Raw genomic sequence first — 27,141 nt, forward strand, 5'->3', positions numbered from 1 at the left:
CAGGGACCGAGACCCCTCCTGGCAAGGACAGAGATGCAAGAATGTGAGACAGAGGGAGGCCTCGACATAGATGGGAAAGGAGGGAGGAACACAACCCCACGTGATGAAAAAGCAAAAAGAAAGAGCCCCCTTGGCCTCCTCTGAATGTGCGAAGGAGCGGGTCTTCTCGGGACGTTAGTTACAAAATTCAGGGAAATTAAACCTAAAGTTCATTCACTGGGGACTTTGGCTTCCAAGCACATCACTTTAGAAGTGGGAAATCCATGAATTTCAGGCCCCTGGAGGGTTCTCGCAAATGAAAACCATTTGAAATGGGGGAGAGACACTGAGATTCAGACAGAATCAGTGGGGCAGGGAGAGGCCAGGCAGCGGAGGGAGGGACCCAGCCCCACCTCGGTGCCCTGCCCTCGGGGCGGGGGGCAGGGGAACCCTGCGAAGAAAGTCCCCACGGCTCGCCCCCCCACATCAGACTCTTCAGCTAGACAAACCCACACAGGACGGAACGTGCGGAGGCCCAGCGCCTGGCAGAGCCACACACCCAGTCCCCTGACCCCAGGGAGGTGCCGGGCTCAGTGAGAAGACGAAACCCAACATCACAGCACAGCAGGAGTGGTCCCCCACCCGAGAGCACACCCCCAAGCAGCCGGGGTCCACTGCGGAGGGATCGGGGCTGGTGGCCCTGGGGGTGCAGAGGCACGGCAGCACCGGCCCCTGCAAACCGATCTGCAGAAGGCACCACACCCTGCACCCCAAGAGCTCTGCTCCAGGAGCCAGACAGGAAGCACCCGGAAGCCAGAAACATTACAAAATAAAAACCAGAAAGCTAGGACCACCAAAATAGCAGCAATAAACAATTAAATGCATCCCGTTAGGTGTCTAAACAGGGTGTGATGAAGCGACCTTAAATAGTGCTAAAAGTATACATTCAGTCGTGGGCGGAAAATGCTCACACATGACGCCAAGGTGAAAAATGATGCTACAAACACAAGACACACAGTTACCCTGAGGAGTGCATGTCCTGGCCACGGGGATGGAGGAACCGCCACTCAGGAGAACTGCTCAGCAGATTCTTATAAAGACACATCTACCTCCGCCAGGGTCACCCCACTCCTGGGCACCTGGTCATCATCACCCACCCTGAAAGTAGCCCAGACGCACACCAACAGGAGAAGGGACACGCCGGGACCCTCCATCCGCTCAGGCTGCTGATGTGAGCTACACACGCAGGGCTCGCAGAATCCTCGAGAAGCCAGAACAGAGGCCCCCCATTGCCCCCGCCCCCGGTGATTGCGTTCATGCGACAGTGGGAAGAGGCACGAGGAACCTCCAGGGATCACATCCCAGACCCACGGCACACGTGCACGGACCAAAGACTGGAAGGAAACGCATCACCAGGGCCTTGAAAACACGGTGAGGTGGGGAGGCAGCCACCACAGAGGAACACGCGGTGCCAGACCCCGTCCACGTGAGACGTCAGAACACACAAATCCACAGAGACAGGACGTGGCCCGGGCTGCCAGGGGCAATCAGAAGTGGGAATGGGGAGTGACCGCCATGGGTACGGGGTTCCTGTGCAGGTGTGGAAAAGTTCTGGAATTAGACCTTGGTAATGGTTGCACAATATCGCAAATGGGTTAAAAATCACTAAACTGTACTCTGTAACGGGTGAGCTGTCCGGTGTGTGAATCACATCCCATGGCGATTACAAAGCTGCTCAGAGCGCGGTGGCTGGTGGCGGGTCACCGGAGGCTGCGGGCAGATACACTGCACTCGGGACCCAGGGCGTGCTCGGGGTGTGAGCCAGGGGCCCCCGAAGCTCTTGGCCAGGCGTACACGTCACTTTTACAATCAGGAAAAATACATGTGTTCACTTAACCCAGCAAGCAAACATGCTAGTGCTGATGGGCTGGACGCACAGGCCAGCAGTGGCACTCCCCCAGGCCAGGGCTGCATCTTGGCCATGGTCCCCGGGGTGGACCAGTGCACAGCAGGTCCTCAGGTAGTTTGCTGGCTGATGGACCCACGGCACGCCAACAACCCACACAGGCCACCTGATGCCCTGGGAGCTGCCCGGGGAAACCACCTGAGACAGCCCACACCTGCAGAGCACACGACCGGGAGTGACCGACGCATCCACGGCCTGCCCAGCCAGCCTCGGCAGGTGGACACGCCCCATTTGGTTTAGGATCATTCAGTTAACTTACGCAGCTTGGTGAAGGCTGAAGACCCAACCAGTGCACTGAGGAGACTTCATCCCTGGCCAGAGCCTAGCCCGGGAGGGACCCAGCCTGACCCCCGATTCGGTCGCAGTTGGGTCGGGCCAGGGCACATGGTGACCCCTGACCCTGGCCACACACCAGCCCGCACCCTGGGATACCCTGGCCCCTCACCTCCCAGCTAAGAGACCATGGATGAGAATGCAGCCTCCTGCCTCCCTGCACCGGCAACAAGGAGACAGCTGCCACAGACCTACTTCTCCAGTGGCTGGGGAGTCAATGAGTTAAGACACGTAAGCGCTTCAAAAGCACCAGGCGTGTTCGGCGCTCCATCCGTGTGCTAGCCATGCGCCACCACCCCAACAGGGGACCCTGAGGCACAGAGCCTGGCTCGGGCCGCCTCTCCCCACGCACGCACCTGGGCCAGACCCCAAGGGCCCCTCGCATGGGTGCCCGTGTGCGCAAAGGCAGAGGAGGGGCCAGGGGCTGCAGTGGCGGGCGGTGGAGTGTTGCTATAGCAACTTGGACTCCTCGTCAAACAGAGCGCCAGCCAGGCGCCCCAGGCACCCCGAGAATGATGCCAGAATGGCCACGGAGAAGCAGGATTGCTGACAGCACCAAAGGGCGGTTGGGATGCCAGCCACTCATGCCCTTCTCCCATCCCACCTGCCACACCACCCCTACCCCACCCCCACGCCCCTCCCCGTAAAGGCCACGGGAGGCCCGGCTTCAAGGCCTAGCCCGGCAGCCAGGCCCCCTCCCAGGATGGTGGCAGCCAAGGAGCAAGAAGACTGCACCTGAGTCACGAGGGCAGGGCCCGCAGCACAGCTGCACATGGCCAGGACCCACGCTCCCCTTCAGACCCCAAGACTCCCAGGCCGTGGGGTGGAGAAGGATCACGGCCTGAAGCCAGAGCTGGAGGCCCCGTCCTCCCGGGCGCGGCCCACGCAGGCAGGAAGCCAGCCCACTTCAGCAGGCAACCCGGCTCTCCAGGGACAGGCTACCCAGAGGGCCCTGGACTCACAGCCCGTGGTCACCGCTCAACTGTGGGGAAGGAACCTTCACTGTCACACTCCATGGACAGGAAACTGAGGCTCAGAGAGGTGAGGAACTTGCCCAGGAAGCCCAGCTGATCCGAGGCCAAGGTGGGAACCAGACCCAGGTCTGTCTCTGGGCAAAGCCAGTGCTGTCCCCACCCCACCATGGCCGTGACACCTGGACACATCAGTTTCTGCAGGCTGCAGCTCAGGCCACACCGGGCTCACAGTCCAGCTCTCCCAACAGGGGCCAGCGAGGCAAGGATGGCCACGGTCATCCGACGAGAGAGCAGAAGCCCCAGGACTCTCCCCCGGCCCTTCGTGGGGAGCCACAGGGCGGAGGGGCTGCCACACACCTGCCATGTCCTAAGAACAGGCTGGCTGAGGGCACTGCTGAGCCCAGCGGTCACGGGGAAAGGGGGTAGGCACAAACCTGAAACCTCAATCCTAAGGGCACAGGCTTCATGACCCCCACACCCAGAGCTCCTTCTCCCTGCCTCGCCCACCCTCACCCTCACCCAGGCAGAGACAGGCGCATACTGACTACCGCTACGGAGGGCAGCCGGTGCCGAACACCGGGGGCCCCGTGGGGAAGCCCCGTGCAGAGGGAGCGGGGAGACAGGGGCCCTAGTGTGCTGAGATCTGGGCCTTCTTCTGAGCCAACGTCACCATCTGAGTGTCCAGGGTGCAGCTGCATCCCAGTCTCACCATCACATCACACCACCCCGCCAGGAGCAGCATGACCGGACAGTGTCACCATACCACCCTGGCCACTGGAAAACCTCCACTGCCATCCCCACCCCTCTGTACCGCCCCCCCAGTGGCAGCATCGCCAGGCCAACCCTCAGCAGCAGCCCTGTCCTCCTATGAGCCACCGGCCCCACTGCCACCCCCCAGGTCATCGCCACCTCCTCCCTCGCAGAGGACAGCATGAAGTGATGCCAAGGAGGCAGGGGCTGCTGGACAGCTTGTTGTCTGCCACTTTAATGAGGAGGGCAAGACCCCTCCTGCAGGAGACGGGGTGGCGGCAGGAAGATGCGGGGTCTCCCTTTCTACAGATGGCAGAGGTAAGCCACAAGTGTCACTGCCCAGAGTGACAGGCAGGAGGCGTGGGCTGGACCCCCAAAGCCCACGCTCTTTGCCCCGGACCTGAAAGTGCAGACCCAGCTGGAGGGGCCCCTGGGGAAAGGAGAGCTTGCCCTCACCCCCAAACCCACAGTAACACCCTGCAGCCCCTCCCCTGATGCCAGGGCAGGCCAGTGGCTCAGACCCGAGGGCAGCCCTGGGCCTCCAGCCCTGCCCCAAGGCCGGCAGGGAGGAGATTGTTGGTTGGCAGGATGGGCTGCAGGGATGGAGGCCCCGCCCTAGGAGCTGTCCGCGGTGCTGAGAACAATGGGCCCAGAGACAGCCGGCTGGCCGTCAGTTAACGGCACTGAGTTTAACTTCTCTAGTCAAAGAAAAAAAGATTCTCAGATTGGATCACAAAGCAAATCCAACCTCATGCTTATGGAAGAGACAGACACCCACGAAGGAACGCAGGAGGTGACGGGCAGGATGGAGAAGGTGCGCCAAGCAAACCAAGAGGGAGGGCAGCGCACCATGATCCCGAAGTCAGGCCGCGTGGAGACGAAACAAAAGACACAATTCCGAATAAAAATGATAGTTGTACCACAGCCGCCAGCGGTCACGGGAGACACAGGAGGAAGGGACTGCAATTCCCTTCTCTCAGTCCACGACAGAGCAGGCAGACAAAAACTATGACCTATGTGACCCACGACACGATCAGGTGGTGAAACTGACTGACACACACGTCAACTGCTGTTCACCCAAAAGAGAGAACAGATCTCCTTTTCAAGTGCCTGTGGAACAATGGTGAAAACTGACTCCGTGTTAGAACCACAAGAAAAACCACATAAAACCCAAAAAGTTCGAAAGAGAATAGTCAACATTCTCTGATCAACATGCAATTAAGGGCTTCCCTGGTGGCGCAGTGGTTGAGAGTCCGCCTGCCAATGCAGGGGACGCGAGTTCGTGCCCCGGTCCGGGAAGATCCCACATGCCACGGAGCGGCTGGGCCCGTGAGCCATGGCCGCTGGGCCTGCGCGTCCGGAGCCTGTGCTCTGCAACGGGAGAGGCCACAACGGTGAGAGGCTCGCGTACCGCAAAAGAAAAAAAAATGCAATTAAAACCAGAATAACAACAAAACCAAGAAATCAAAAGATGCTTTTAAGACTTGCTCCTCAACAGCTCTTGGACCAAAAAAGAGACTACAAACCAAAATTATAGCACTTCCAGACAGCACTGATAAGGAAAACACATACTATCAGAACTGAAGGAACAGCCTTTAAACATTAAACACTTTTTTGAAAAGAACAGAAACAAGTTAATCAAGCATCTAAACACCTAGGGAAAAGGATGATAAGATAAACTGAGAGAAAGCAAATGGAATTCTTAACTATAAGCAAAACGGGATGCATTAAGAAGCAGGAGAAAAAAGGACAATGAATTTTTTAAAATACCCAAAAGGTGACTCTTTGAAGAAAAAGAAAAGCCATAAAATGGAAATAACTAGCCAATCCAACCAAGAAAAAACAGGAATAAGATGGAAATAATCATAGAAACCAAGAAAATTAAGAGAAGAGTGAAAGATAATTATACTCAAGTCTACATGAATAAATCTGACAACCTGGACGAAACTGATAATTTTCTAGGAAAATATAATTTCTAAAACTGACCCCCAAAAGAGAAAGAAAAAATTTACAGGATTTTCTTGCTCAAAACAGAAACAAAACTAACAGAAACGCACCGGGTCTCAACAGTTTCACAAAGTCTACCAACACTTTAAAGACCAGATATTTCAACGCTATTAAACTACTCTAGAAATGCATCAGAAAGAAAACGTTTATTTTTACGAAGCAGATGCGACCCTGATATCAAAACCTAGAAGAAAGTGCACACCAAGAACGAAATGACAGACCAAGCCTACTTATGAAGAGCAATACAGATGCTAAATTAAACAGCACAAAGCAGCCAGCAGCACCTTAAAGGAATCCCACATCAGACCAAGTGAAGGGCATTCTGGGAACTCAAGAATGTCTCGCTGTTAGCAACACCCATTAGTGTGATTCAGCAGATTACTATATCTAAGGAGAAAAGTCATATGATCATCCCAGAGATGATTTTTTTTTTAAAGAAACTGACAAAATTCGACAATAATTCTTGATTTTTATAAATGAGACCCTCAGTAAAATGGGCAGGACAGGCTCTTCCTTGACACGTGGAAGGCATGTATCTCATTCCAAATCCACATCTGCCCCACGGGGAAACACCAGGGGCGCTCAAGAGAGGTGGCCTCCACCAGCTCCTCGGAGACACTGACGGATGAGTCCACGCAGTTACGTAACAGAAGGAACCTGGGATATAAAAACTGGAAAGGGGAAGGTTAAATATCACTATTTGCCGCTGCTACGATCAGAGACCTGGAGAACGCAGGGTAATTAACTATTGGGTTGGCCAAAACGTTTGTTCGGGTTTTCATAACATCTTACAGAAAATCCCGAATGAACATTTTGGCCAACTCAATTAAAAACACAGAATTCAGCAAGGTAGCATGGGGCAAACTCATATGAAGAAATCAAGAGTATTCATACATGTGTATACAAACACAGGATAATACAGAAGAAAAGACTCCTAACCATCACATTTAAAAGGATAAAATTCCTGCAAATAAACTTGTAAACATTACAGAAAAAGAGACCTAAGCAATTGGGAAAGTACAGCACATTCTTTTTTTTTTTTTTTTAATAATTTTTTTTACTTATTTATGTATTTATTTTTGGCTGCATTGGGTCTTCGTTGCTGTGAGCAGGCTTTCTCTAGTTGCGGTGAGCGGGGGCTACTCTTCACTGCGGTGTGCAGGCTTCTCACTACGGTGGCTTCTCTTGTTGCAGAGCACGGGCTCTAGGCACACGGGCTTCAGTAGTTGTGGCACGTGGGCTGAGCAGTTGTGGCTCACGGGCTATAGAGTGCAGGCTCAGTAATTGTGGCACACGGGCTTAGTTGCTCCACGGCATGTGGGATCTTCCCCGACCAAGGCTCGAACCCGTGTCCCCTTCATTGGCAGGCAGATTCTTAACCACTGAGCCACCAGGGAAGCCCTACAGCACATTCTTAAGAAGGAAGATTCAATGTCATAAAGATGTCGCTCTCCCTAAGTTAGTTTGTACATGTAACATAATTCCAACCCAAAACCAATCAGGTTTTAGGGATGCTAGTGTGTGTATGTGTGTGTTTGGTGGGGGGGACTGAGTAAAGAATAGACAAGCTAATTCAAAGTTCATATGTAAAGATAATCTAGAATAGGCAACAAAATTATGACAAAAGAGCAATGAGTTCTTTGATATACCGAAACACAGTATAAGGCCTTAAAAATTAAAATAGATGGGCTTCCCTGGTGGCGCAGTGGTTGAGAGTCCGCCTGCCGATGTAGAGGACATAGGTTCGTGCCCCGGTCCGGGAAGATCCCACATGCCGCGGAGCGGCTGGGCCCGTGAGCCATGGCCACTGAGCCTGCGCGTCCGGAGCCTGTGCTCCGCAACGGGAGAGGCCACAACAGTGAGAGGCCCGCGTACCGCAAAAAAAAAAAAAAAAAAAAAATTAAAATAGAGGTTACAACTGCACACATGGACAATGGAACAGCTTACAGGCAAACAAACGTAATCAATCTTGAGAAAGAACAATAAAGTTGGACGCATCACCCATCCTGATTTCAACATATACTACAAAGTGACAGTCACTGAAACAGTATGCTACTGGCACAAGACGAGCACACAGACCAATGGCACAGAATAGAGAGCCCAGAAATAAATCGACACACAGTCACTGGATCTGCCAAGGGTGCCAAGAACACAGAGCGGGGAGAGGACAGTCTCCGCAACAAATGATGCCAGGAAACTGAAGCTGAACCTGCAAGAGAATGAACTTGGACCCTATCTTACACCACGCACACAAGTCAACTCAAAATCAATTAAGGACTTAAAACAGAAGACCCAAACTGTAAAACTCTTAGAAGAAAGCACAGGGGAAAGGTTCACAGCACTGGTTTTGGCAGTGATTTCATGGATATGATGCCAAAAGCACAAAGTAACAAAAACAAAAAACAGCTAAGTGGGACTACATCAAACTAGAAAGCTGCTGCAAAGCAAAGGAAGTAATCATCGAGTGAAAAGGCACCTACAGAGCGGAAGACCTTCCTCGCCTCACAATGGGGCTGCACCCTGATAAACCCATGGTAAACTGAAGGTCAGTCGAAAATGCATTTAAAACCCTGAACTTACCGAAGGTCAGAGCTCAGCCTGGCCTTCCTGAGACGTGCTCAGAACACTCACATGAGCCTACAAGGGTGCAAAACCATCTAGCACAAAGCCTATTTTATACTAAAGTGTGGACTATCTCATGTAATTGATTGAACACTGTACTGAAACTGAAGACAGAATAGCTGTCTGGGCACCGGCTGTTCACCCTCGTGACCTTGGGGCTGATGGGGAGCTGTGGTTGCCACTGCCCAGCATCACAAGAGCATCCAGCCCACATCACAAGAGTATCCACACCACAAAGGTCAAAATTCAAAATTCGAATCATGGTTTCTACTGAATGTGTATCACTTTCGCACCACGAAACGCCAAAAAAACTGTAAAATCGTTAAGATGAACCATGCTAAGTATATGACTGTGTGCATCTTATAAGGGGTTAATCTCCAAATCATATAAGGAACTCCTACAATTCAAGAGTTTAAGAAACTAATAAATTACCCAATTATAAAACGGGCTAAGGACTTGAATAGACATGTTTCCAAAAAAGACATACCAATGGCCAAGAGGCACAGGAAAAGATGTTCAACGTAAGTAATCATCAGAGAGATGCAAATCGAAACCGCAATGAATGTCACCTCACACCTGTCAGAATGGCTATTATCAAAAAAAGAAGACGAGAGAGAGAGAGAGAGAATAAGCGCTGGCAAGGATGTGGAGAAACTGGAACCCTGTACACTGACCGTGGGAACACGAAATGGCACAGCCGCTATGGCAAACAGTATGAAGCTTCCTCAAAAATTAAAAATAGAACTACCATATGATCCAGCAATACCACTTCTGAGCATATATTCCAAAGAATTAAAATCAGGATCTCCAAGATACTCTGCGCCCCATGTTCACTGCAGTGTTATTCACAACAGCCAAGATATGGAAACAACCGAAGCATCTGTCTGCAGATGAATGGGTAGAGGAGATGTAGCATATCCATATAATGGATACCATTCAGCCTTTAAAAAGGCAATTCTGCAGTGTGTGACAACACGGATGGACCTGGAGGACATCATGCAAGGTGAAATAAGCCAGTCACCGAAGTACAGACACTGCGTGACTCCGCCTACACGAGGGATCTATAAAATAGTCCAGTTCAGAGAACTACCGAGTGGAACGGTGGATGCCAGGTGCTGGGGCAGGGGACGTGCAGAGCTGCTAATTAGCACGCGGAAGCAGTACGATGTGGCCCCAGAGCGTGTGTGGGCAACACGGCACCTGGTCAACAGCACGCAGTACTTGCACTATGCACTTAATCTGCGGGGGGGGGGGGGGGGGGGTAGGTCTCACGTGAAGGACTGTTATCAGGATAAATACATTATTTTAAAATTTAAATACAAATGGCAGTTTAGGGCCTGACTAAGCTAGAACCTAAAACCGGTGGGGGAAGAAACGGATTCTTTAATAACTCGGACAGGACTACTAGTAGACCATCTGGGAAAAAATTAAGGTCAGGCTCGTACCTCACACCACACACCAGGATAAAAGACAAATGAATAAAAACTTGAAAAGGAAATCAACGTAAATGAGAAGAAAACACAGGAAATCAACGAAAACAAGAAGAAAACACAGGACTTCTTTTTAAACTTGAAGAAAAGAAGCATTCGTTAACTACGACTCGAAATCCAAACACCACATGTGAAAGCTGACGGATCTGACTACACGAAAGCTGCTACATGGCAAAACAGTAAGGACAACAAAAGGCAGCAGCAAATGCCCTGAATTCGTCTGACATTCAAAGAACTCATCTCCATAATCTACAGGGAAAAGTCAACAACGCAGTTTTTAAAACATGGACAATGTCAAGGAACAGAAAGCTCACAACTACAACACAAGTGGCTCTTTGATGCATAAAAAGATACCAAACTCATTCATCATAAAGGAAATGCAGATGTGTCCCCACTCTGAAGCCTGATCAAACTCAGCAGGCAAGCAGCTGCGGGACGGGCGCCGACAGCTCTCCATGGGTATGTGGACCAGTGCCTCCCCTTTGGAGGGGGGCTGGCAGGGTGTGTCCTCATGAGGAAAGTCTGAGTCTTCTGACCCAGCACCTGCACTCAGAGCATACATCCTACATACATGCATCAAATGACATACGAAGAGGTCATTCATTCTGTAATAGGCAAAGACTGAAAAGAACCTAAATTTCTATCAACAAAAGACTACATTAAATCGATTCTGACATACCCATACTCGAAATATTCTGCAGTTGTCAACGAGAAAAAGAGAAGCTCTCTGTACTAATATAGGAAGACCTCCAGGACGTTTTGGTTAGTGGGGGAAAAAAGTAAAACCAAGGTGGAAAGAAATTTATAACATGACTTGTGACAGAAAAAGGAAAAATATCAAAGTGTAGATCTGTATGTGGTAGATAATCGCATTCTTACGTATCTGGAAGGATAGATAAGAGACCAAGAGCAGGGTCACATGTGGAGACAAGGACCGGGCCGGCTGGGATGGGGAGACTTTTAACTTTCTACTGTATGCTTCCTCATATGTTTCTACTTTTGAACCATATACACTATTCAAAAAGTGCAAGAGCACTGGAACAGTTAAACCGTAGTCTGTTCACACCATGGAACAGGACTTGGTGATCAAACAAACAAACTACAGGTACATGTGACAACCCTGAGAAATCTCCAGGGAATTACACCAGATGAAAAGAGTCAGTCCCCAAGGGCTACATACTGTAAGATTCTATTTGTATAACATTCTTGAAATGACATAAGAAGAAAGGAGTACAGACTGGGGCTTCCCAGTTCAGGAGGGTGAAGGTAGCAGGGAGGTGGGTGTGGCTACAAAAGTACAACCACGTGACAGCAACAGCCTGAATTTTGACTGCATCCATCGTTGGTATCCTGGGTGTGACATGGTGCTACAGCTCTGTGAGATGCTACCTTTAGGGAAACTGGGTAAAGGTACACAGGAAGGCTCAGAATCCGTTCTTACAGTTGTACATGTGAACACATAACGTCTCAAAATATAAAGTTTAATAATTAAAAAAGCAAAAGACACTGGGCTGTCAATCTCCATGCCCGAGGTCACCAAGTGGCCAGAGCAGAGGACATATCCAGCCTGATCTGCTTCCCGAGTGCCTGCCTCCTGGGACATGGGGGCCACAACAGAGGTGACCCCACAGGTTCTAGGGCTGGACACGCCAGGTCCTACGCCCAGCCTGCTCTGCACTTCGTGGCCTTGGGAAAACAGGCACCACCTCGCGAGGTCTAAGAGGAAATGACTGCCCCGCTTCCCTGCTCTGACCAGTGGCACTAAAACCACCACATCCTCCACTCGGAGCTGCGGCCCCGCTCCTCAGGGTCCCTACAGCATGTTCCACGTGCCACCCACCTGCAGGGCCCTGGAAGACTCATCCCCACACAGCTCCGCCCCCTGCAAGCTATAACCCACCCTCTGCAAGCTGCCGTCTCCCTTCTGCTCCGAGGAGCCACGACACACATGTGAAGCACCTGCTCACGGCTGGCCCACCTTAGATGCAGGTGGCCCCTGGCACAGCAGATGCCCAGAAACCAGCTGAAAGAGCTGAGAAATACCCCTTTCCAATAGCTAGTTTGTGCTTACATGAGCATTTATCGAGCACCTACTGTGTGCTCTTCCTGTGCTGGGGCCACAGAGACAGACAGGGTCCTGGCCCTGGAGAGTATATAGGGAGCCCGACACCAAACAAATGACCACAAGGAAACGAGGAAGCAGCCACGCCAGGCTTTCCATCAGTCTGCAGCCCCTCCCCTGCCCTGTGCCAGGCCCCCGAGGACGGGCCAGGCTTCCACACGACAGCGCAGACCTGAGCCTTGACCGGTCGGAGGACGTCCCTGGGGGCGCTGGCGCCCGGCCATTCCAGCCAGAGGGGCAGCCAAGCTGACCCCAGAGGGCAGGCTTGGGCAGCCGAGAAATCGGCCCAGCAGGTTGACCAGAGGCTGGGGAGACATTCAGGTCACACTGTGAGAGCCGCAAAGGCCAAGTGCGGAGGCGGCCTGCTGCTGCAGATGGGCGCCCTGAGACATGTCAGCCGGGGAAACAGGCCAGAGAGGCCCCCGGGCCAGAAGAGCCAGGACACTGAGAGGGGATTACGGGGTCCAGGCTGGAGGCTGCGGCCCAGCCAGAACGTCCGCCCCGCGACTGAAGGCTTTCCTGACCCTGGACCCGGAAGACACAGAACCGACGCACCTCCCAAGCCCAGGCCCGCCTCCCACCTGCCCAGGCTCATTAGCACCCTGGCTGTGGGTGAGGCCGTAGTGGGGAAGGAGGGCAGACCCAAGGCAGGGATCCAGCTCCTCGCTGGCACCGCCACCGAAAGCCTGTGCTGAGAGGGCAGCCAGGCCCGGGAAGGGGGCTGTTGTGCCGAGTTCACGTGGGAGAGGTTGATTCCGGGCTGCCGGTGTAAAACTGTGTCCCTTTCCGAATACTTGGCAGGAACAGATCATGGCTCCCGGTAGAGGGCAGCCAGCCAGAGGTGTCTGGGGCGGAAGGCGGGGGGGCTGCCCCTGGCCGGCTCTGTCTGGCGCCGACTCCCTGAACAGAGCTCTGATGCCCCTGCCATCCCCCGGGGTGCCTGCCCCCCATTTTCCCCAGACAACACCCCACCGCCCTCCTTCCCCACCACCCCGCACCCCTAACATCCAGCTTCCTAGTTGGTGCAGGCGCAGCCTGTGACCCCGCAACCACATCCAGGGTCTGGCTCGGGCAACAGTAGGACAGACGTGGACAGACAGGTGCCTGAGCATGGCACCTGGTCCCAAAGCCCTAAGGACCTGACTCCTTTCCACAGGTCCCAGAGAGGAGCCATGGCCAATGGTGTGCTCACTGTAACCCCCTTTCATCCGGCCACACTGGGAACAAGAATTCCAAGTTCCAGCCCAGCCACAACCACCACCCTGCCCGCCGCAACGAGAGATACCACACTTCCAGAGCTGTACTCCCTGATGCCCTCGACCCGTGCCAGACACTCCTTTAGAACATCAGTTCAATACGGAGGAAAAGTCAGGATTAAGTCTTTATTAGTATAATCATCACCACTACCGAAGACGTTCTCCAACTCAAAAAGCATCCTCTGGGGTGCTGGCATCTTCCAATCTGGTCCTCCCAGGAAGTAGCAGAGCAGGAAGGCTGGGCGGGCCGGGCAGCAGAGCGGTGAGCGGGCTCTGGAGCCAGAGTGCTGGAGGCAAAGCCTGGCCGCTCACTTACGCGCCTGTGACTCCGGTAAGTTACTCAGCCCAGGAAGTGTCCTGATCTTAGGAATATGAGGAACCTAGCATAGCAGGGGCTATAGGTCCATAAACGGCGCTGACTGTCATGATGATGATACAAAGAAGGTGAGGATGGTCAGTTCTCCTGGGTTCCCGCTGACCCACCTCAAACACAGTCCAGAGAGCAGTCTCTGGAGCCGGAGGGCTGCTCAGAAGAGGAGCAGCTGCACCAGCCTCCCGGGCACCCCCTGACTCCACAGCCCCTCCCAGGGCTTCAGCGCCTGTGTCTCTGCGATGGCGCGGATGCCACCACCTCCCGGTGGCTGCGGGATCAGAAAGGCGGGGACGTGCTAATGAGGAACGTGGCTCAGTACCCCACAGCTGAGACTCAGCCACGCTGTGTCCGCAGGACCTCACTGTTCGTACCAGGACGCTGACGCGGTCAGGGCTGGGTCCCCATCCTTCCCTCGGGGGACATCAAGAGGCAGAAAATGACAGTCTCCCATCAACCCACGTAAAGAAAACAATAAAACTTTATCGACTGGGAGCTCCGAGATGAGGGCTCACAGGGTCAGCACGACTGCCTGGCCTGCTCTCCTGCGTCCACCTCGGGGCGGGCTGCCCTCTCCTGGAGGCGGGAGCGCAGGGCTGCTGGGACTGTGTGCAGCCTGCAGCGCCGGTTCCCAGGAAGACCCCGCTCTCCCCAGCCAGCAATCACGCCAGGGAAAGGTCCACGGCACTGCTACCACCATCGTGGACCCAGCCACGCGATACTGAGCCCAGGGGCCGAGAGCCTGGACTCCGCGGTCTGGGAGGGGGTGCACACCTCTAGCCACAGGCCCCTCGTGTGGTCCGGCCCAGACCCCAGACCTCAGACCCCCTGGTCCCTGCTCCCCACAGCCCTGTCTCGACTGCTCTTCAAGTGACTCTCAGCACGGCACAGGCTGGCCCTCCTGGGACCAGCACCAAATCCAGGCCTCACCTGCCTCCCTCGGGTCTGCCGCTGTTCATTCCCCCTTCACTTTAGTCTCATGTCACCCACTCCTCCACTCAGGGATCCAGCAAACACTTAGCAGCCAGGCGGTGCTGAACGTTCTGGCAGAAAACAGAGGAATCCGAGAGGCGGCCTACCTTCACAGCCCAGCAAGTCCGTCATTACAGACATGGCACAGATCACAATTCAAAGAACAGAAAGAATGACGGCTGGACTGAGCCACCCAGGTTAAATTCCATTTGTAACAAATAACACAATCAAAACAAACCCAACAGCCACAGATATGCCTGTGCGCATTAAAAAAAATCTAAGCCTTGGCCAACAGTTTGTTTCTCCCAAACACTAGTCCAAACACTAGTCAGAGAGCAACGAAACTCTCAGTAACACAGAAGGGTGCTGTGTGCTGTGAGCCGTGGTCATAAACGTGGGTGAACCGACCCAGGGGAGGAAGGGGACAGGAAAGCGTCCAAAGAGAACCGGAGTACAAGGCATTCCAAGTGGAAGGCACAGACATGAGAAAAGACATGGGCTGTGCAGGAAACAAGGGCTTGTGCACTGGCAGGGCACACGAAGCAAGTGGTGGAAGATGTGGCTGGAGCAGTAGGCAGGAACAGGGTCCCGACCTTCACCTTGCAGGAGGGGACTTAAGGACTCCTATCTGCCCATGAGCCCCCAAACCCCTAGATGGCAGTGCCCGTGTCTAGGTGCCCACCTCAGGGCCCTGCAGAGGAGCACCCGGAGAAGGTAGCCTGGATACAGTCACAGCAATCAAAAGAGGAGAGAAATGTGCAGGTGGCCCAGGAAGCTCCACCTCCTCCAGGAAGCCTTCTCAGACTGCCACTCTCCCACAGCTACTGCAGTCACAACTGGGCTCCTGCACTGTCCTGGGCAGGCTGCACCGGGTTTCTACCGAGGACCTACAACATACAAGGCTGACCACTCAGAAGTACCATTTTAATAGGCCGAAGCACTCCAATACTGACAAAACTTCACCTGGACCTCACCCTGACACTCTGTCCACCCTGGGGCTACAGTGAGGAACAGTCCCAATCCCTGCCTCCTGGGGACCCAAGATAAAGCGGAAAACAAGCAAACAAGCGACAGTGACAAAACATGAAGTGCTGAGAAGGAAAAGAGAAAGGACCTGAACCAGGGTACTGGTAGGAGAGGGCGGTCAGCAAAGTGGGCTGTGACCTGCCGTAAAGATGGTGAGCTGCCATCCCACCAGGAACTAAGACAAGGGCAGGAAGAGGGTGGGTGAAGAAGAGGCCAGGTGTGGCTGCAATGGCAGCAGGCCCATCTAGTCCAGCAGCTCGACCCAAAGAATTTTCTGCCATGACCGCAGTGTTCCATGCCTGCGCCGCGCTGGCTAGTGTCCGCCACACTGGACGGCGCACAAAGAGCCCAGAGGGCAAAGGAGGAGTGAAACGTGAGTCTCCCAACAGGAAGCCCCTGGAGGGCTTCCGTGGGGGCAGCACAGATCAGAGGCACCTGGAAGCTGGACGGGCTGGAGGGCCCCTACCCTCCGTGCCCCAGAGGCACGTTTATGCCAAACGTAGAGGAAAGGCAGAAAGGAGCGGAGGGGAGGCACATCGTGTCCGGCTCTCCCTCAAGGGCTGCCTCCCGCTCGCTGGTGATGAGCAGCGTCCCTGGCGCCCAACAGGTGTGCACCCGGGCCTCGGTGCGAGCGCTCCGCCCCCGAGACCCTGCCCCTCCCACGACCCTGCCCCTAGGCCCCGCCCCTCCCATGGCGGTCCCGCCCCTCCCGGAGGCCCTCCCGCCGCGCGGGCCCCGCCCCACCCCGCCCCCGACCACCCCGGGCCCCGCGCGCCCCTCCCGGCCTCGGCCTCCGCCGCCCCCGCCTCCGGCGTCGCCCCCTCCCAGCCAAGCCAGCCTCCCCCCGCCGGCCCGCCCCCGCCGGCCCGGAACCACCGCACGCCGCTGCCTCACCTGGGCCTCGGTGGCTCGCGGGCGCGTTCCGTGCTTTCTCGGAGGGAGGGGCGGTACGGGGGGCGGAGCCGGCACCCAAACATCACGTGACGGCCTCTCTCGCGCCGGCGAGGGCCTCGAGGCCGCCCCCCTTCCGCCCCGTCGGCCCCGACGCCTCGCGCCAGCCAATGGCCGCCGAGCCGCGGACGGGCTGAGGACGGCGTGAGCCCTGGGACTACAAGTCCCAGAGTGCCCCGCGCGGGCGGCGGAAACGGCCTGGGACGGCGGCCGGAGGGGCCAGAAAGCCTGCGCCCGGCGGGAGCCCCCCCGCGGCTACCCAGGGCCGCGGCCCTCGAGGACCACCGAGGGCGCGCCGTCTCGGCCTGCCGGGCTGGGCCGAGCCGTTCCCGCCGCCTTACCGGGGCTGTAGGTGGCCGGCTCACTCGCACCCCCGATCCTCAGTACCCCCATCTGTGGAACGGGGGTGACAGACGCGGAGTGCGCGGTCCTCGCCTCAGAGGCCCGACCGGATCTCACGGGTCTGAGAGGCCGAGCCGCGGCGGCGCAGTGGCCGTGCGGGCCCCGGACTCGGGTCCGGAGGGCACAAGGACCAGCGCCCGGGTCTAGGGCGGCCGCTGAGCACTGCCGGGAGGGGCCGTGCCCTGCGGACCCCACGTCTTGGTCCGTGCCTGCGGGGAAGTAGACGGGATCGTCACCACACCCCAAAGCCTTTCCGCGGAGGGCCCTCAGGGGCCGGGTCTCCAGAGAGCGGGGTCTGAGGGTGCTCCGGCCGCGCCCCACCCTCAGCGGGCGCGGGTGTGGAGGAAAGGAGGGGAAAGCGAAGTACACCTCCTCCAGGACGACCACCTGCAGAGTGTGCTTCCCGCCTACCCAGCGGGCCGAGCGGGTGCCCCCGGGCTGCGGACGGGGTGGTCTAGCGCAAGCAGGGCCGCCCGGGGCGGGTGCTCAGTACCTGCTGCCTCCTCCCTAGTGTGGGGCGAGGGCCCCTACCGCCCCTCGGAGAAGCAGGAGAGACGGCCCCCTCCATCAGGACCCGGACGGGTGAGGGTCAAGGGGATGGCCAAGAGACCCCCAGAGGAAGAGCGGAGGGAAGAAGCTGCCGCAGCCCCCACGGGGCATCTGTCCGCTGCACTGCATCCTCGCTGTGCCCGCGGGGTCTTCAGAAGAAGCCTCCATGTAGCGCCCACCAAAGCCGACCCCAGAAACGCTCGCTGTAACAGGGGTAGCCACCTGGGCTTCTGCGTGGTAGTACCAGATCCCTGGGTCAAACACTGTCAACCTGGGTTCTGCAGCGAGTTCCCCTCCCCCACCCTTCCTGTCTATCCCCTGGAGACCGGCTCCCAGGTCAGCTTCTCTGGGAAATCAGCCCACCCAGCACCGTCCAGGGGAAGAAGGTGTTTACACTTCCACTCTGCCCCCCCCCCACACCCCGACCCAGCACGTGGCAGCCCTCCCTCACTCACCACAGACCCTCCTCCATCAAATCCCATGAGCAGGTCATCCCTGCGGCCCAGTCCCCCTTTGTCCCTTACCAACAGAACCCATTTTGTTCAAGGCAGCAAGGTAGTGCTGGCCCGGAGGAAGACAGCAGAGGACTCGGTGAGTCTTCAGACCCAGAAGGGACCGATGTAGCCAGCTAGCCCTCTGCCTTCTCTTGTTCCAGCCTGGAATGCGGGCACGGTCTCCCAAGGAGAGCAGCCATTTGGGGAGCAAAGGGGTGGGTCCCAAGCTGCGGACAGGGAGCAGCTGCGTGGTGGAGCCTCCGCCCCAGCTGTACCCTCTCATCAGAGAGGAAACAAGCCCCTGCTTCCTCCACACTGCTGCTGGCACCACTCCTAGCCCGTACAACCACATCCGGGCATGACAACCACCCTTTTAGGCTTGTGACCTGCCCACCGTGCAACAGGCCTCTTGAGGGCAGGCACATGTGGTTGAATTTGCATCTCGGCGCTCAGCAGGGCACCCTGCATGTGGTGTGGCCTCGGGGAGTGATGACAAGTCAGTGAGCTCACAAGCTGCACTCACGGGGGCCTAGTGTTCACTCTGTGTCCCCACAGAGCCTACTCTCTTTTAACACCAAACCTATCCCTGTGTTGCTGTGTGATGTTGAGCAGTGACACCTTCTCTGGGCGTGTTCAAAGCGGTGATGTGGGAGCCGGCTGGAGAGCAGGCATGGGAGGGGCAGGGTGGCGCACCGCTACCCTGTCACCTGTCACCTGTATGGGGCAGTGTCACTGGGGGACACGTACTGGGAAAGGGCTGGTGCAGGCCCAGCACCTAGCAGGGGCTTGACCAGCACAAGCACCTCACCCCCAAGTGTTTGAGACCAGTCTCAGGCACTTAGAAAACTGACTCCACATGAGACTCCTAGCAGCCTCCCAAGGTATTTATCACCAAGCAGGAGTGGCAAAAAAAAAAAAAAAAAACTCCACGACAGGAGCACTTGAGTGTCGTCTTTGCTAATCGCAACCTCTGTGAAGGAGGAGTTTGCCGCCCCTCCTGGGAAGTAGCAGAACCTGCTTATTCCCCACCCCCATGGGAGGAGGCATCTCCACACCCCAAGGAGCCAGTCTGTCTGTCCGTCACCCAGCACCCGGGCTTGCTACCTGGCACAGCGTCCCCCTCTACTCTTGCCAAATCTCATCCTGTTTGCCATCATTTATTCATTCAACAACCTTCCGATGTCAGGCAACATGCTAGGCCTTGGGGATGCCGCACAATTAGATTTGGTGCTAATGCCAGAAAATCCCAATAACAGTGGCTTAAATATGATCAACGTTTACTTTCAGTGGTATACATTCAAGTCCAAATAGGCCATAGGGCTGGGAGGGTGGGCCTCACAATCATCAGTACCCTGGACTCCTTTAATCTTGTTCCTTTGAGCCTCGAATGGGGCCTCTGCCTCATGGCACAAAATGGCTGTGTAAGTGCCAGCCATCACGTCTGCTTTCCAACAGCAGGAAGGAGAACTGGATAGTGGGAATGCACACACCCCCCAATCCCATCCTTTTAAGGACACTTCCTAGATACTGTACACCCCATATCTGCTTACACCCCCCACCCCCACCACCACCCCCCCGCTTGTCCAAAACTGGGTCCCTTGGGTACTTTTAGTTGCAAAGGAGGCTAGGAAATGTCCTCTTCCCGAGGACTATGTTCCCAGCGGCCATCTGGGCTCTTGTACCAAGTAAGAAGGGGAGGATGGGGCCCATCTAATAGTCTCCACCAAGACACAGCCCTTGTCACAGTGCTTGCCGTTTAGCAGGCAGGCCACAAAACGCACAGATGTGCACTGGGAACCTGGGTGAAGGCTGTGCAGGAGCAGAACGGGGGTGTGGGAGATCCAAAGGGGGCTGGGGGTCGGGGAAGTCCCCCTTGACAAGGAGTCCTGGCACAGGGGAGTCTTGAGGGGTAGCGTTTCTGGGAGGTGAGTTGGGAGTGTCCAGCAGGAAGGCAGGGATCCTGTGGACATCCGTGTGCCACTGGCACACCTCCTGTGTGGAGGCGTCCTGACCTCTCCAGCCGCTGATGGCCTCAGAGCCCCTGCCGCTCAGACCATCCCTTGTGCTCCCTCAGCCACAGGTGGGGAACCTGGCCCTGGCAGCGAGGGGCACACACAGGTCCACAAGGGGCCTCAGCAGCCCTGGGGCCCCAGGCCTGTCTCTGACGCCCAGGCCAGGGCTCTACCTCTACATCACAACCCGCGCCCCTCGGGGCTTAAGATCACGAGCATGTAGTGGCCTTCAGATCATGGGCCGTGGGCTCGAAGACCAGCCCAGTGGACTTTAGGGAGGGTCTCGTCTACCTCTCCCTTTAAGGTCCACCACACACAATCTGGCCTGATTACCTGTGCCCGGTGTGTGCACTGATGGGCAGTACACCTGCGCCCAGGTGACACTTGGAGCCCATGAGGGCCGTAAGCGTGCTGGCCACACCCCCAGCCCCTGGGCAGCCTGCGGTACTCACGTGGGGGGAGAGAGCAGAATGGACGGGAAGACAGACACTGAAGGGGACGCCTTGGCGACCGACCGAGGCAGCCAGTGCTCACTGGTGCTTATTTCTCTGCCCAGGACACACCCACATTTTGTGGCCTCCTGGGCAGTTTGGCGGCCCCGTGGCTGGCCCCAGACATAAGACCAGGAGCAGCAGTGAGGGGCGCCTCTTTCCAGCTGCGCCAAGCCTGCCCCACTGTCCTGCGTGCATCCCCCTTGTCACCAGGACGTAGAGGAGCTCCACCGGCTTGAGGGCCTCCAGCTGACGCCGGACAAGCCCCAAGAGGGAAGGGCCCCGGGCCGAGGCGCTCTCTCATCCATGGGCGACTGAGTGTGAGAGGAGAGGACAAAGGTTGGGCTACAGGAAGCAGACAGAGGGAAAGGCACTGCCTCTGCAGGGCCTGGACCGCTGTCTGAGCCCCAGACAGCACTTGGGGTTTGGGCAAGGGGGTGCGTCAGCCCAGCGCTGTTTCCCAGGGGCTCGGGGAGTTGGGGTGAGGAGCTGGCAGGTGGGGGAGGAAGAGAAGTAAAGATCAGGGGGCGTAGGGGAGGGGGAGGGGAGCAGGGGGCCACTCCGGCACCTGCGTGGGGCTGGCTCACCCCCAGGTAGGGTGTTGGGAGCTGGGCCTGCGTTTGGGCTCCTCTGGGAGGAGTGTGGTGAGATCTCTTGGCCCAAGGCGTCCCCACGCCGGGGCCAATGTGGCTGCTGCCCGCACCCCGCCTTGATTTCCTCTGAGGTGCTCTGCACACATGGCACCTTGTTCTTTTGGTACCAAGTCTCTGTTTAGGGACAGACAGACTCCTTCTCCTCTCCCTGTCCCTCTTCTCCCTCCAGCTGGGCCTCCAGATCACTGGCCACACTGACCACCAACCCTGCAGCGCCTCCCCCTGGCTCTACCACTGGCCAGCAGGGGCAGCCCGTCGACACCTGCCCTGAGCCTTGGCTTCCTCAGGTCTGCAGCATGGATCACAGCGTTCCCTGCTCCGTGGAGCTGATGTGAGGCTTGTGGGGGCCAACGCCTGCGAAGCCTTCACAGCCCTTAGCCCAGACCTGGCCCGCTGGAGACCCTGGGCACGTGTGAGCACGTGGCCTGTCTGACTTGTCATTGATCTCTTGGGTGCGTGCTGAGCACCAGTGCCAAATACCAGGGCCAAGAGCGTGTGGATGCCACCCTCAGGGTGTCTCAGAGGAGCAGAAGGAGACAGGCCCAAAGAATCACCTACTGGGCTGTAAGTCTGTTGTTAGAAGGTTGTATGAGGAAACAGGGTGTTGGAAAGGTTTCCCAGAGAAGGGGCATTTGGATTGGGTGCTGAAGGATGAGTAGGAGTTTGCCAGCAGGAACGGTATGAACCTAACGTGGCTGCTGAAGAAGGTCACCATGTCCACCTCCTGTGTCGGATTCTGCCCAAACTCCTATCCCAGACCTAACACATGGGGGTTTGCCTGGTCTCCTGCCTGCTTCCCCCTCCTCTCCTCCCTGCACACGTTGACATTGACACAAACACAGTCCCACACACTCATACACAGTCACACACATTCTCACACTCACAGAGTCAAGAACTGATTTCAGTGTGTTCCTCCCCATCCCCACCCGCCACGCGCGGGGAACCGCGGTAACGAGATGCTAATGAGCAAAGGTAAAGCTCAGAGAGAACGGCATTTTACAAAAGCAAAACACTTTGTGCTTCCAGGGACACCTCCCAGCAAGTGAACTGCCAAACCTCACGACAGCGCTGTGTGTGGGCAGAAAGCACCCGCCAGCCCCACCTCCCGGGTAGCTGATGAAGTAAGAGGGGTCTGCGAGGTAGCAGAGTGGGAGAGCAGACTCCAGGCCCTGCCGGACGCTGCCGCAAGCCCACGGCCACTAACTCTCCAGGTGCATCCTCTCACCTGTGCCCAGCCGGGTCTCTCTGCCTGGGAGGTGACGTCCCCATCCTTCAAGCTGTCCCTCCCACACACCTGCACCTCAGCCTGGGGCTGGCGTCTCCTCCAAGCTCCCCGGCCCCGGCCCCGCACTTGCCTCTTTCACAGCACTGATCACACTGTCCGCGCCTCTACCCCGCCCCCAGCCCCAGCATACTGAGAGCGACCTGTCGGCAGCACCTGTCACATGGCTGCTTTTCACTGTGTGTTAATGGAAGGAATGAATGAGTGAGTGAATGAGTGATAGACGGATTGGCTGAGCTGAAGAGGTCTTGGAGATCATGTGGCCTCTTCTGGGAGAAACTGAGCCCCAGAGCAGGGAGGTGGCCCCCCAAGGCTGCCTAGCCATGAGGCAGAACTGGGCCTGGAGGCCGCCCGTCCGATGCCCTTTCCTCCTCCTCTGACTGCTGACGTCCCCAGGGCTGGGGGCTCTGCCCTTGCTACGATGGTCTGTCCCCTTTCCTGGGGTCCCCACGATCCTCAAGCTCCATCAGCTCCCTCTCAGCCCAGACCCGTGACTATCCCTCCTCCCTCTCGGATACCTGCCCCCTGGCCGAGCTGTGGGCTCTGAAAACAGGTGGACTGGGGGCTTAAGAACATGGCTGGGGGCTTCTCCCTGGAGCTAGTGGGCCCTGCGCGCCTTCACCTTCGGAGGTGTCCGACACCAGAACGAACAGCGTCTCTGGCCCCTCAGAAGTCAAGGAGGCCTAGAGGAAGGGAATCCAGGCTGGACCACAGTGGGCTGCTTCCTCGGCCTATCTGCAGGGAGCTCCCAGGGCCTATGAGGCCATGGGATGAGGGTCTTGGAGCCCCCTGGGCAGTGCACAGTTACTGGGTGGAGTTATCCTGGTGTTCACCATGGAGCAGACAACCCAGGCGTCTCCCCTGTTTCCATCAAGGTGGGTGTTTAACAAGGCATGATTACAGAGACCAGCCGCGTGGGGCTCCAGCACAGTCCCCGTGTAATGGGGGAACCTGGGGGAGGGGCGGCACACGGTGCCAGAGCGGCTCCCCTGTGCCCGGCTCAGGCCGAGCCCTTAGCAGTGCCCCGGGGACAAGTGCCCAGGCCCCTGCAGGGCCAGCCAGGCCCAGGAATGGTGGTCAGTGGGGTGAGATCAGGGAAGACCAAGCCCCAGCCTGACTTGACTCCCCGTGTCCTGAGCCACATCCGCATTTCCGGACATTCCTTTCCCATCTGGAAAAAGAAGACATTGGCCTTGATTCCAAGTCTCACCTGGGGGCACCATCACCTTGGGGGACAGAGCAGAGCCTCCTGGCTGGGGAGCAGCATCCATGTTGGTTTTCTGGATTTGTGGGCCCCTCATCCTTCCCCTGCCTGGGAACCTCCCGCCAGTCCTGCAGTTGAGCTGCAGCGCCCCTCCTCCCTCCATGCCTTGACAGATCCCCATCCATGAGGAGGGGCTGCCCGGAGGTGGAGGTGGGGCAGCTGCCCTGATAACGCGCAGTGGTATCGCCCTTGCCCCGCACTGACCCCGTCATGTACTCAGTGGGGCCGTTATTTTCTGTCCTCCATCCATCTACCCACCCACCCCTCCTTCCTTCCATTCATCCATCCATCCATCCACTCACTCAACGAACATTCACAGAGGGTTTGGACCAAGCCCTGGGGACAGAAGAGACTGAAACCAGTGAAGCCCCTGTCCCCTCCAGGAGTGGGCGTTGGGCGTGGGGAAATGACCACGTATGATGTCCACTCAGGTTGTCACCCCCATTTCTCTAATGGAAAAACTGAGATCCAGAGATCCCAGGGAAAGAAAATGTCCTTGGCGTCACAAATGAGAAGAAAGACGAGAGGTGCCAGCATGTCCACTGTGGGGGAGATGGGGTCTGTCCCAGGGCTCCAAGCTGAGGATCTGCCGCGCCTCCCCTAGAGCCTCATGTGTCTATCCCTCTGCCCCGGGTCCCCGGCTGTGTGGGTGTGCAACGCCGCGGGCAGGAGGCGTTGGGCACGTTGACTGTATTTGGTGATCACTGCTGTATTTATAGGGCTTGATGGGGATAAAAATAAAGTGAGGGAGCATTGCAGGAGTCATCGTGCAGCGCCGCGAGCGTGCGTGGTCCCTGCCTCTCCCGCCAGGAGTCGGGGTCTTGGGGGCAGTGGGGAGGGAGTAGGGGCACATGGGCCCAGGACAAGGTGTGGACCTGCTGGTGGATGTCACGTGCCCAGCTCAGGGTGGGGTCCCCATAACCACTGCCCCTCTGCTTCTCCTCCCCAGGCTTCCCTGTGGCCAAGGACTGTGCCACTGGGCTGTCCAGTGAGGTAGGGGCTCAGACTGGGACCAGGGTCAGCCTGTGACCAGGTTCAGGGCTCAGCGTGCGCCAAGGTTGGGTCTCAGTCTGGCCCCGAAGTGGGAGGTCTCCCACGGTCCTGGAAACCCAGGAGGAACAGTGCTCAGGTCCTGTCTGGGAACCTGGGTGCCTTTGAAAGTGTCCCCATCAAGCATCGCTGGGTCTGGATCCCCTCCGAGTCACTCTCCTGGCGAGTCCCTCACAATCAACCAGAGCAGTTCTGTGTGGAAGGTGGGCACCCTGCTGGCCCTCCCCGTCAAGGCCCCCAGCCCTGTCCTCCAGGGGTAAGGCTTCCTCTCCAGCTCCATCCCACCAACTATTTTTGCTTTGAATTCAGCCCCATGAAGTCACCATGTTGGGGAGGAACTGGGAGGAGTGAGGTCAGCAGTGACCCCACCCCGGGTCACGGGGCTTGCAGTGGCTTCCGGGGACACACCCCCTGATTCTCCTTCAGGCCAGGCACCGGCTCTCCAGTGCTAGGGTGCTGCCAGCCCCATCCGGTTCCCTTTGTGGGACCAGCCTGGCTGGAAGGAGCCTCCTTGCCGTACAACGCAGGGCAGCCCACGGCCCAGGACTGGTGCATAGACTCTGCAGAGGCCCAGTTTGGGACAGCTCTACAGGGTCGTCCCCCCTCCTGTGAGGCCAGCTGAGGTCTCTGGGTCGAAGGCACCTAGTGCAAGCTCTCCCTCAGCCCAGCCACCCTCCGCCAGCCCAGGAGCTGTTCCCGTCTGCTTTCCACAGTAAACTTCCAGCAGGCAAATCTCTCAGGACCCAGAGACGGGACTTTGGCTGTGGACCACCACCTCCCTCTCCCCAACCCCAGACTGTGAAGGGATCCTACTGGGTGCTGGCCCATCCCCACTCCTGGTTCCAGCAGGGGCGGGAGGAATCGGAGGACAGATGCAGCGGGCAGAAGACCATACCCTCCACCCGACACCCCCAGCAGCTTTAGGCCAAACTCCTGTCCGGGTCCCACAAGGCAGGCGTGGCCACCGTCCAGCCTCCGCCGTCTGATGTCAGGTCGGGCTCACGCACCAGGCGTGCGGTGACTGTGACAGTGCGGATCCCGCTGCTGGGCGCAGGTCCAAATGTCCGCACCACCGTCAGCCATTGCCTTCACTTCACCGCGGGCTCCATCCCTGCCGTCACCACGGGACCACCGACAACTCCGCTGTCCCCACGGTCACTGCTGTGCGTGGTGCCGCCTCACGTCCCCCCTGCTGCCATCACTGTGCAGTCACCAAGACTCGGCCCCATCGCCCACCCCACCCTCCCGGAGGCCCACCAGCTCTCAGGCCTGGGAATTCTGTCCTTCACCTAATGGACGTTTGGTTTTTCCACCCCTTTGATGACAGAAAAGGATGCAAACTTTGGAACAAATGTCTAAAGGCACAGAGGGCCAGCATCTCATGAGAAGATAAAGGCTTTTCTTAAGGGTCGAGGAGGGAAGTTTAGTTTTAGGCAGTGCAGGGAGAGTCCAAGAACCTTCAGGAGGTCAGACGATGACTCTCCTCCCACCTGTCCTTCCTGAATTCTGGATGACTCTGGGAGCCGTGCTCAGGCCGAGTGGTCAGCGAGGGCTTCGCATCTTGCCTACCCCGTCGTGTGGCCTGGCTCGCTTCACCCCAGCCTTCTGCACGTGGGGTGATGCTTGGCTTGGCGGGTCAAGCCTAGGCCCTCCCTAGTGTCCCAGATGGAGGGTCTATGACGCCTCTGTGTTGGAAAGACAGATAATTAAATGGGGGAACCCCATCCCCTTTTGCCTTCTCCTCCCATTTGGAGACAGGTGGGGGGCCCCAGAGGCTGAGGCCGTGGGGAAGGGAGGTGGGTGTTAAAGTCTCTGGGGGCTCAGCTGCAGGTAGGACGGTGCAGGCACACACACCCCCTCATTGATCGTGGCTGCAAACCCAGACGGAGCGCCTGGAGCAGTGTGAGGGGCTCTCGCAAGTAAAGGTTAGCAGGTGCCTGGGAAGAAAACTGGACTTTGAAGCACCCTCAACTCACTGGCCACTTCCCCCCTTTTTCCCTCCTGTCCTCCAGCTTAGATCAAGGCCGCATGAAGTCTGGAATGGGCATCAGTGCCACCAGAGAGAGTTCAAAGAAAATCCCCCTACTTATGGCTCAAAGAAGAGGACTCCTAACACTGAAAGAGAG

At 57.0% G+C, this 27,141-nt stretch overlaps 2 protein-coding genes across 5 annotated transcripts in view; one reads left to right on the forward strand and one right to left on the reverse strand.

The window, feature by feature from the left end:
* The window catches only part of TSNARE1 (t-SNARE domain containing 1), an 82,338-nt gene extending 63,808 nt beyond the window's left edge, over window positions 1–18,530 (reverse strand). For all 4 annotated transcript variants that reach the window (XM_032610130.1, XM_032610128.1, XM_032610132.1 and 1 more), the window contains exon 1: window positions 18,294–18,530. In XM_032610130.1, the coding sequence (XP_032466021.1) occupies window positions 18,294–18,306 (13 nt within the window). In that variant the 5' untranslated portion in view covers window positions 18,307–18,530. The remainder of the gene's footprint in view (window positions 1–18,293) is intronic.
* LOC116742260 (basic proline-rich protein-like) overlaps window positions 1–27,141 on the forward strand; it is a gene marked incomplete at its 5' end in the record, with an annotated part of 114,428 nt that overhangs the window by 74,280 nt on the left and 13,007 nt on the right. The gene's annotated exons all lie outside the window — the stretch shown is intronic.

Source organism: Phocoena sinus, chromosome 17, assembly GCF_008692025.1.
Source record: "Phocoena sinus isolate mPhoSin1 chromosome 17, mPhoSin1.pri, whole genome shotgun sequence".
Classification (NCBI taxonomy): Eukaryota; Metazoa; Chordata; class Mammalia; order Artiodactyla; family Phocoenidae; genus Phocoena; species Phocoena sinus.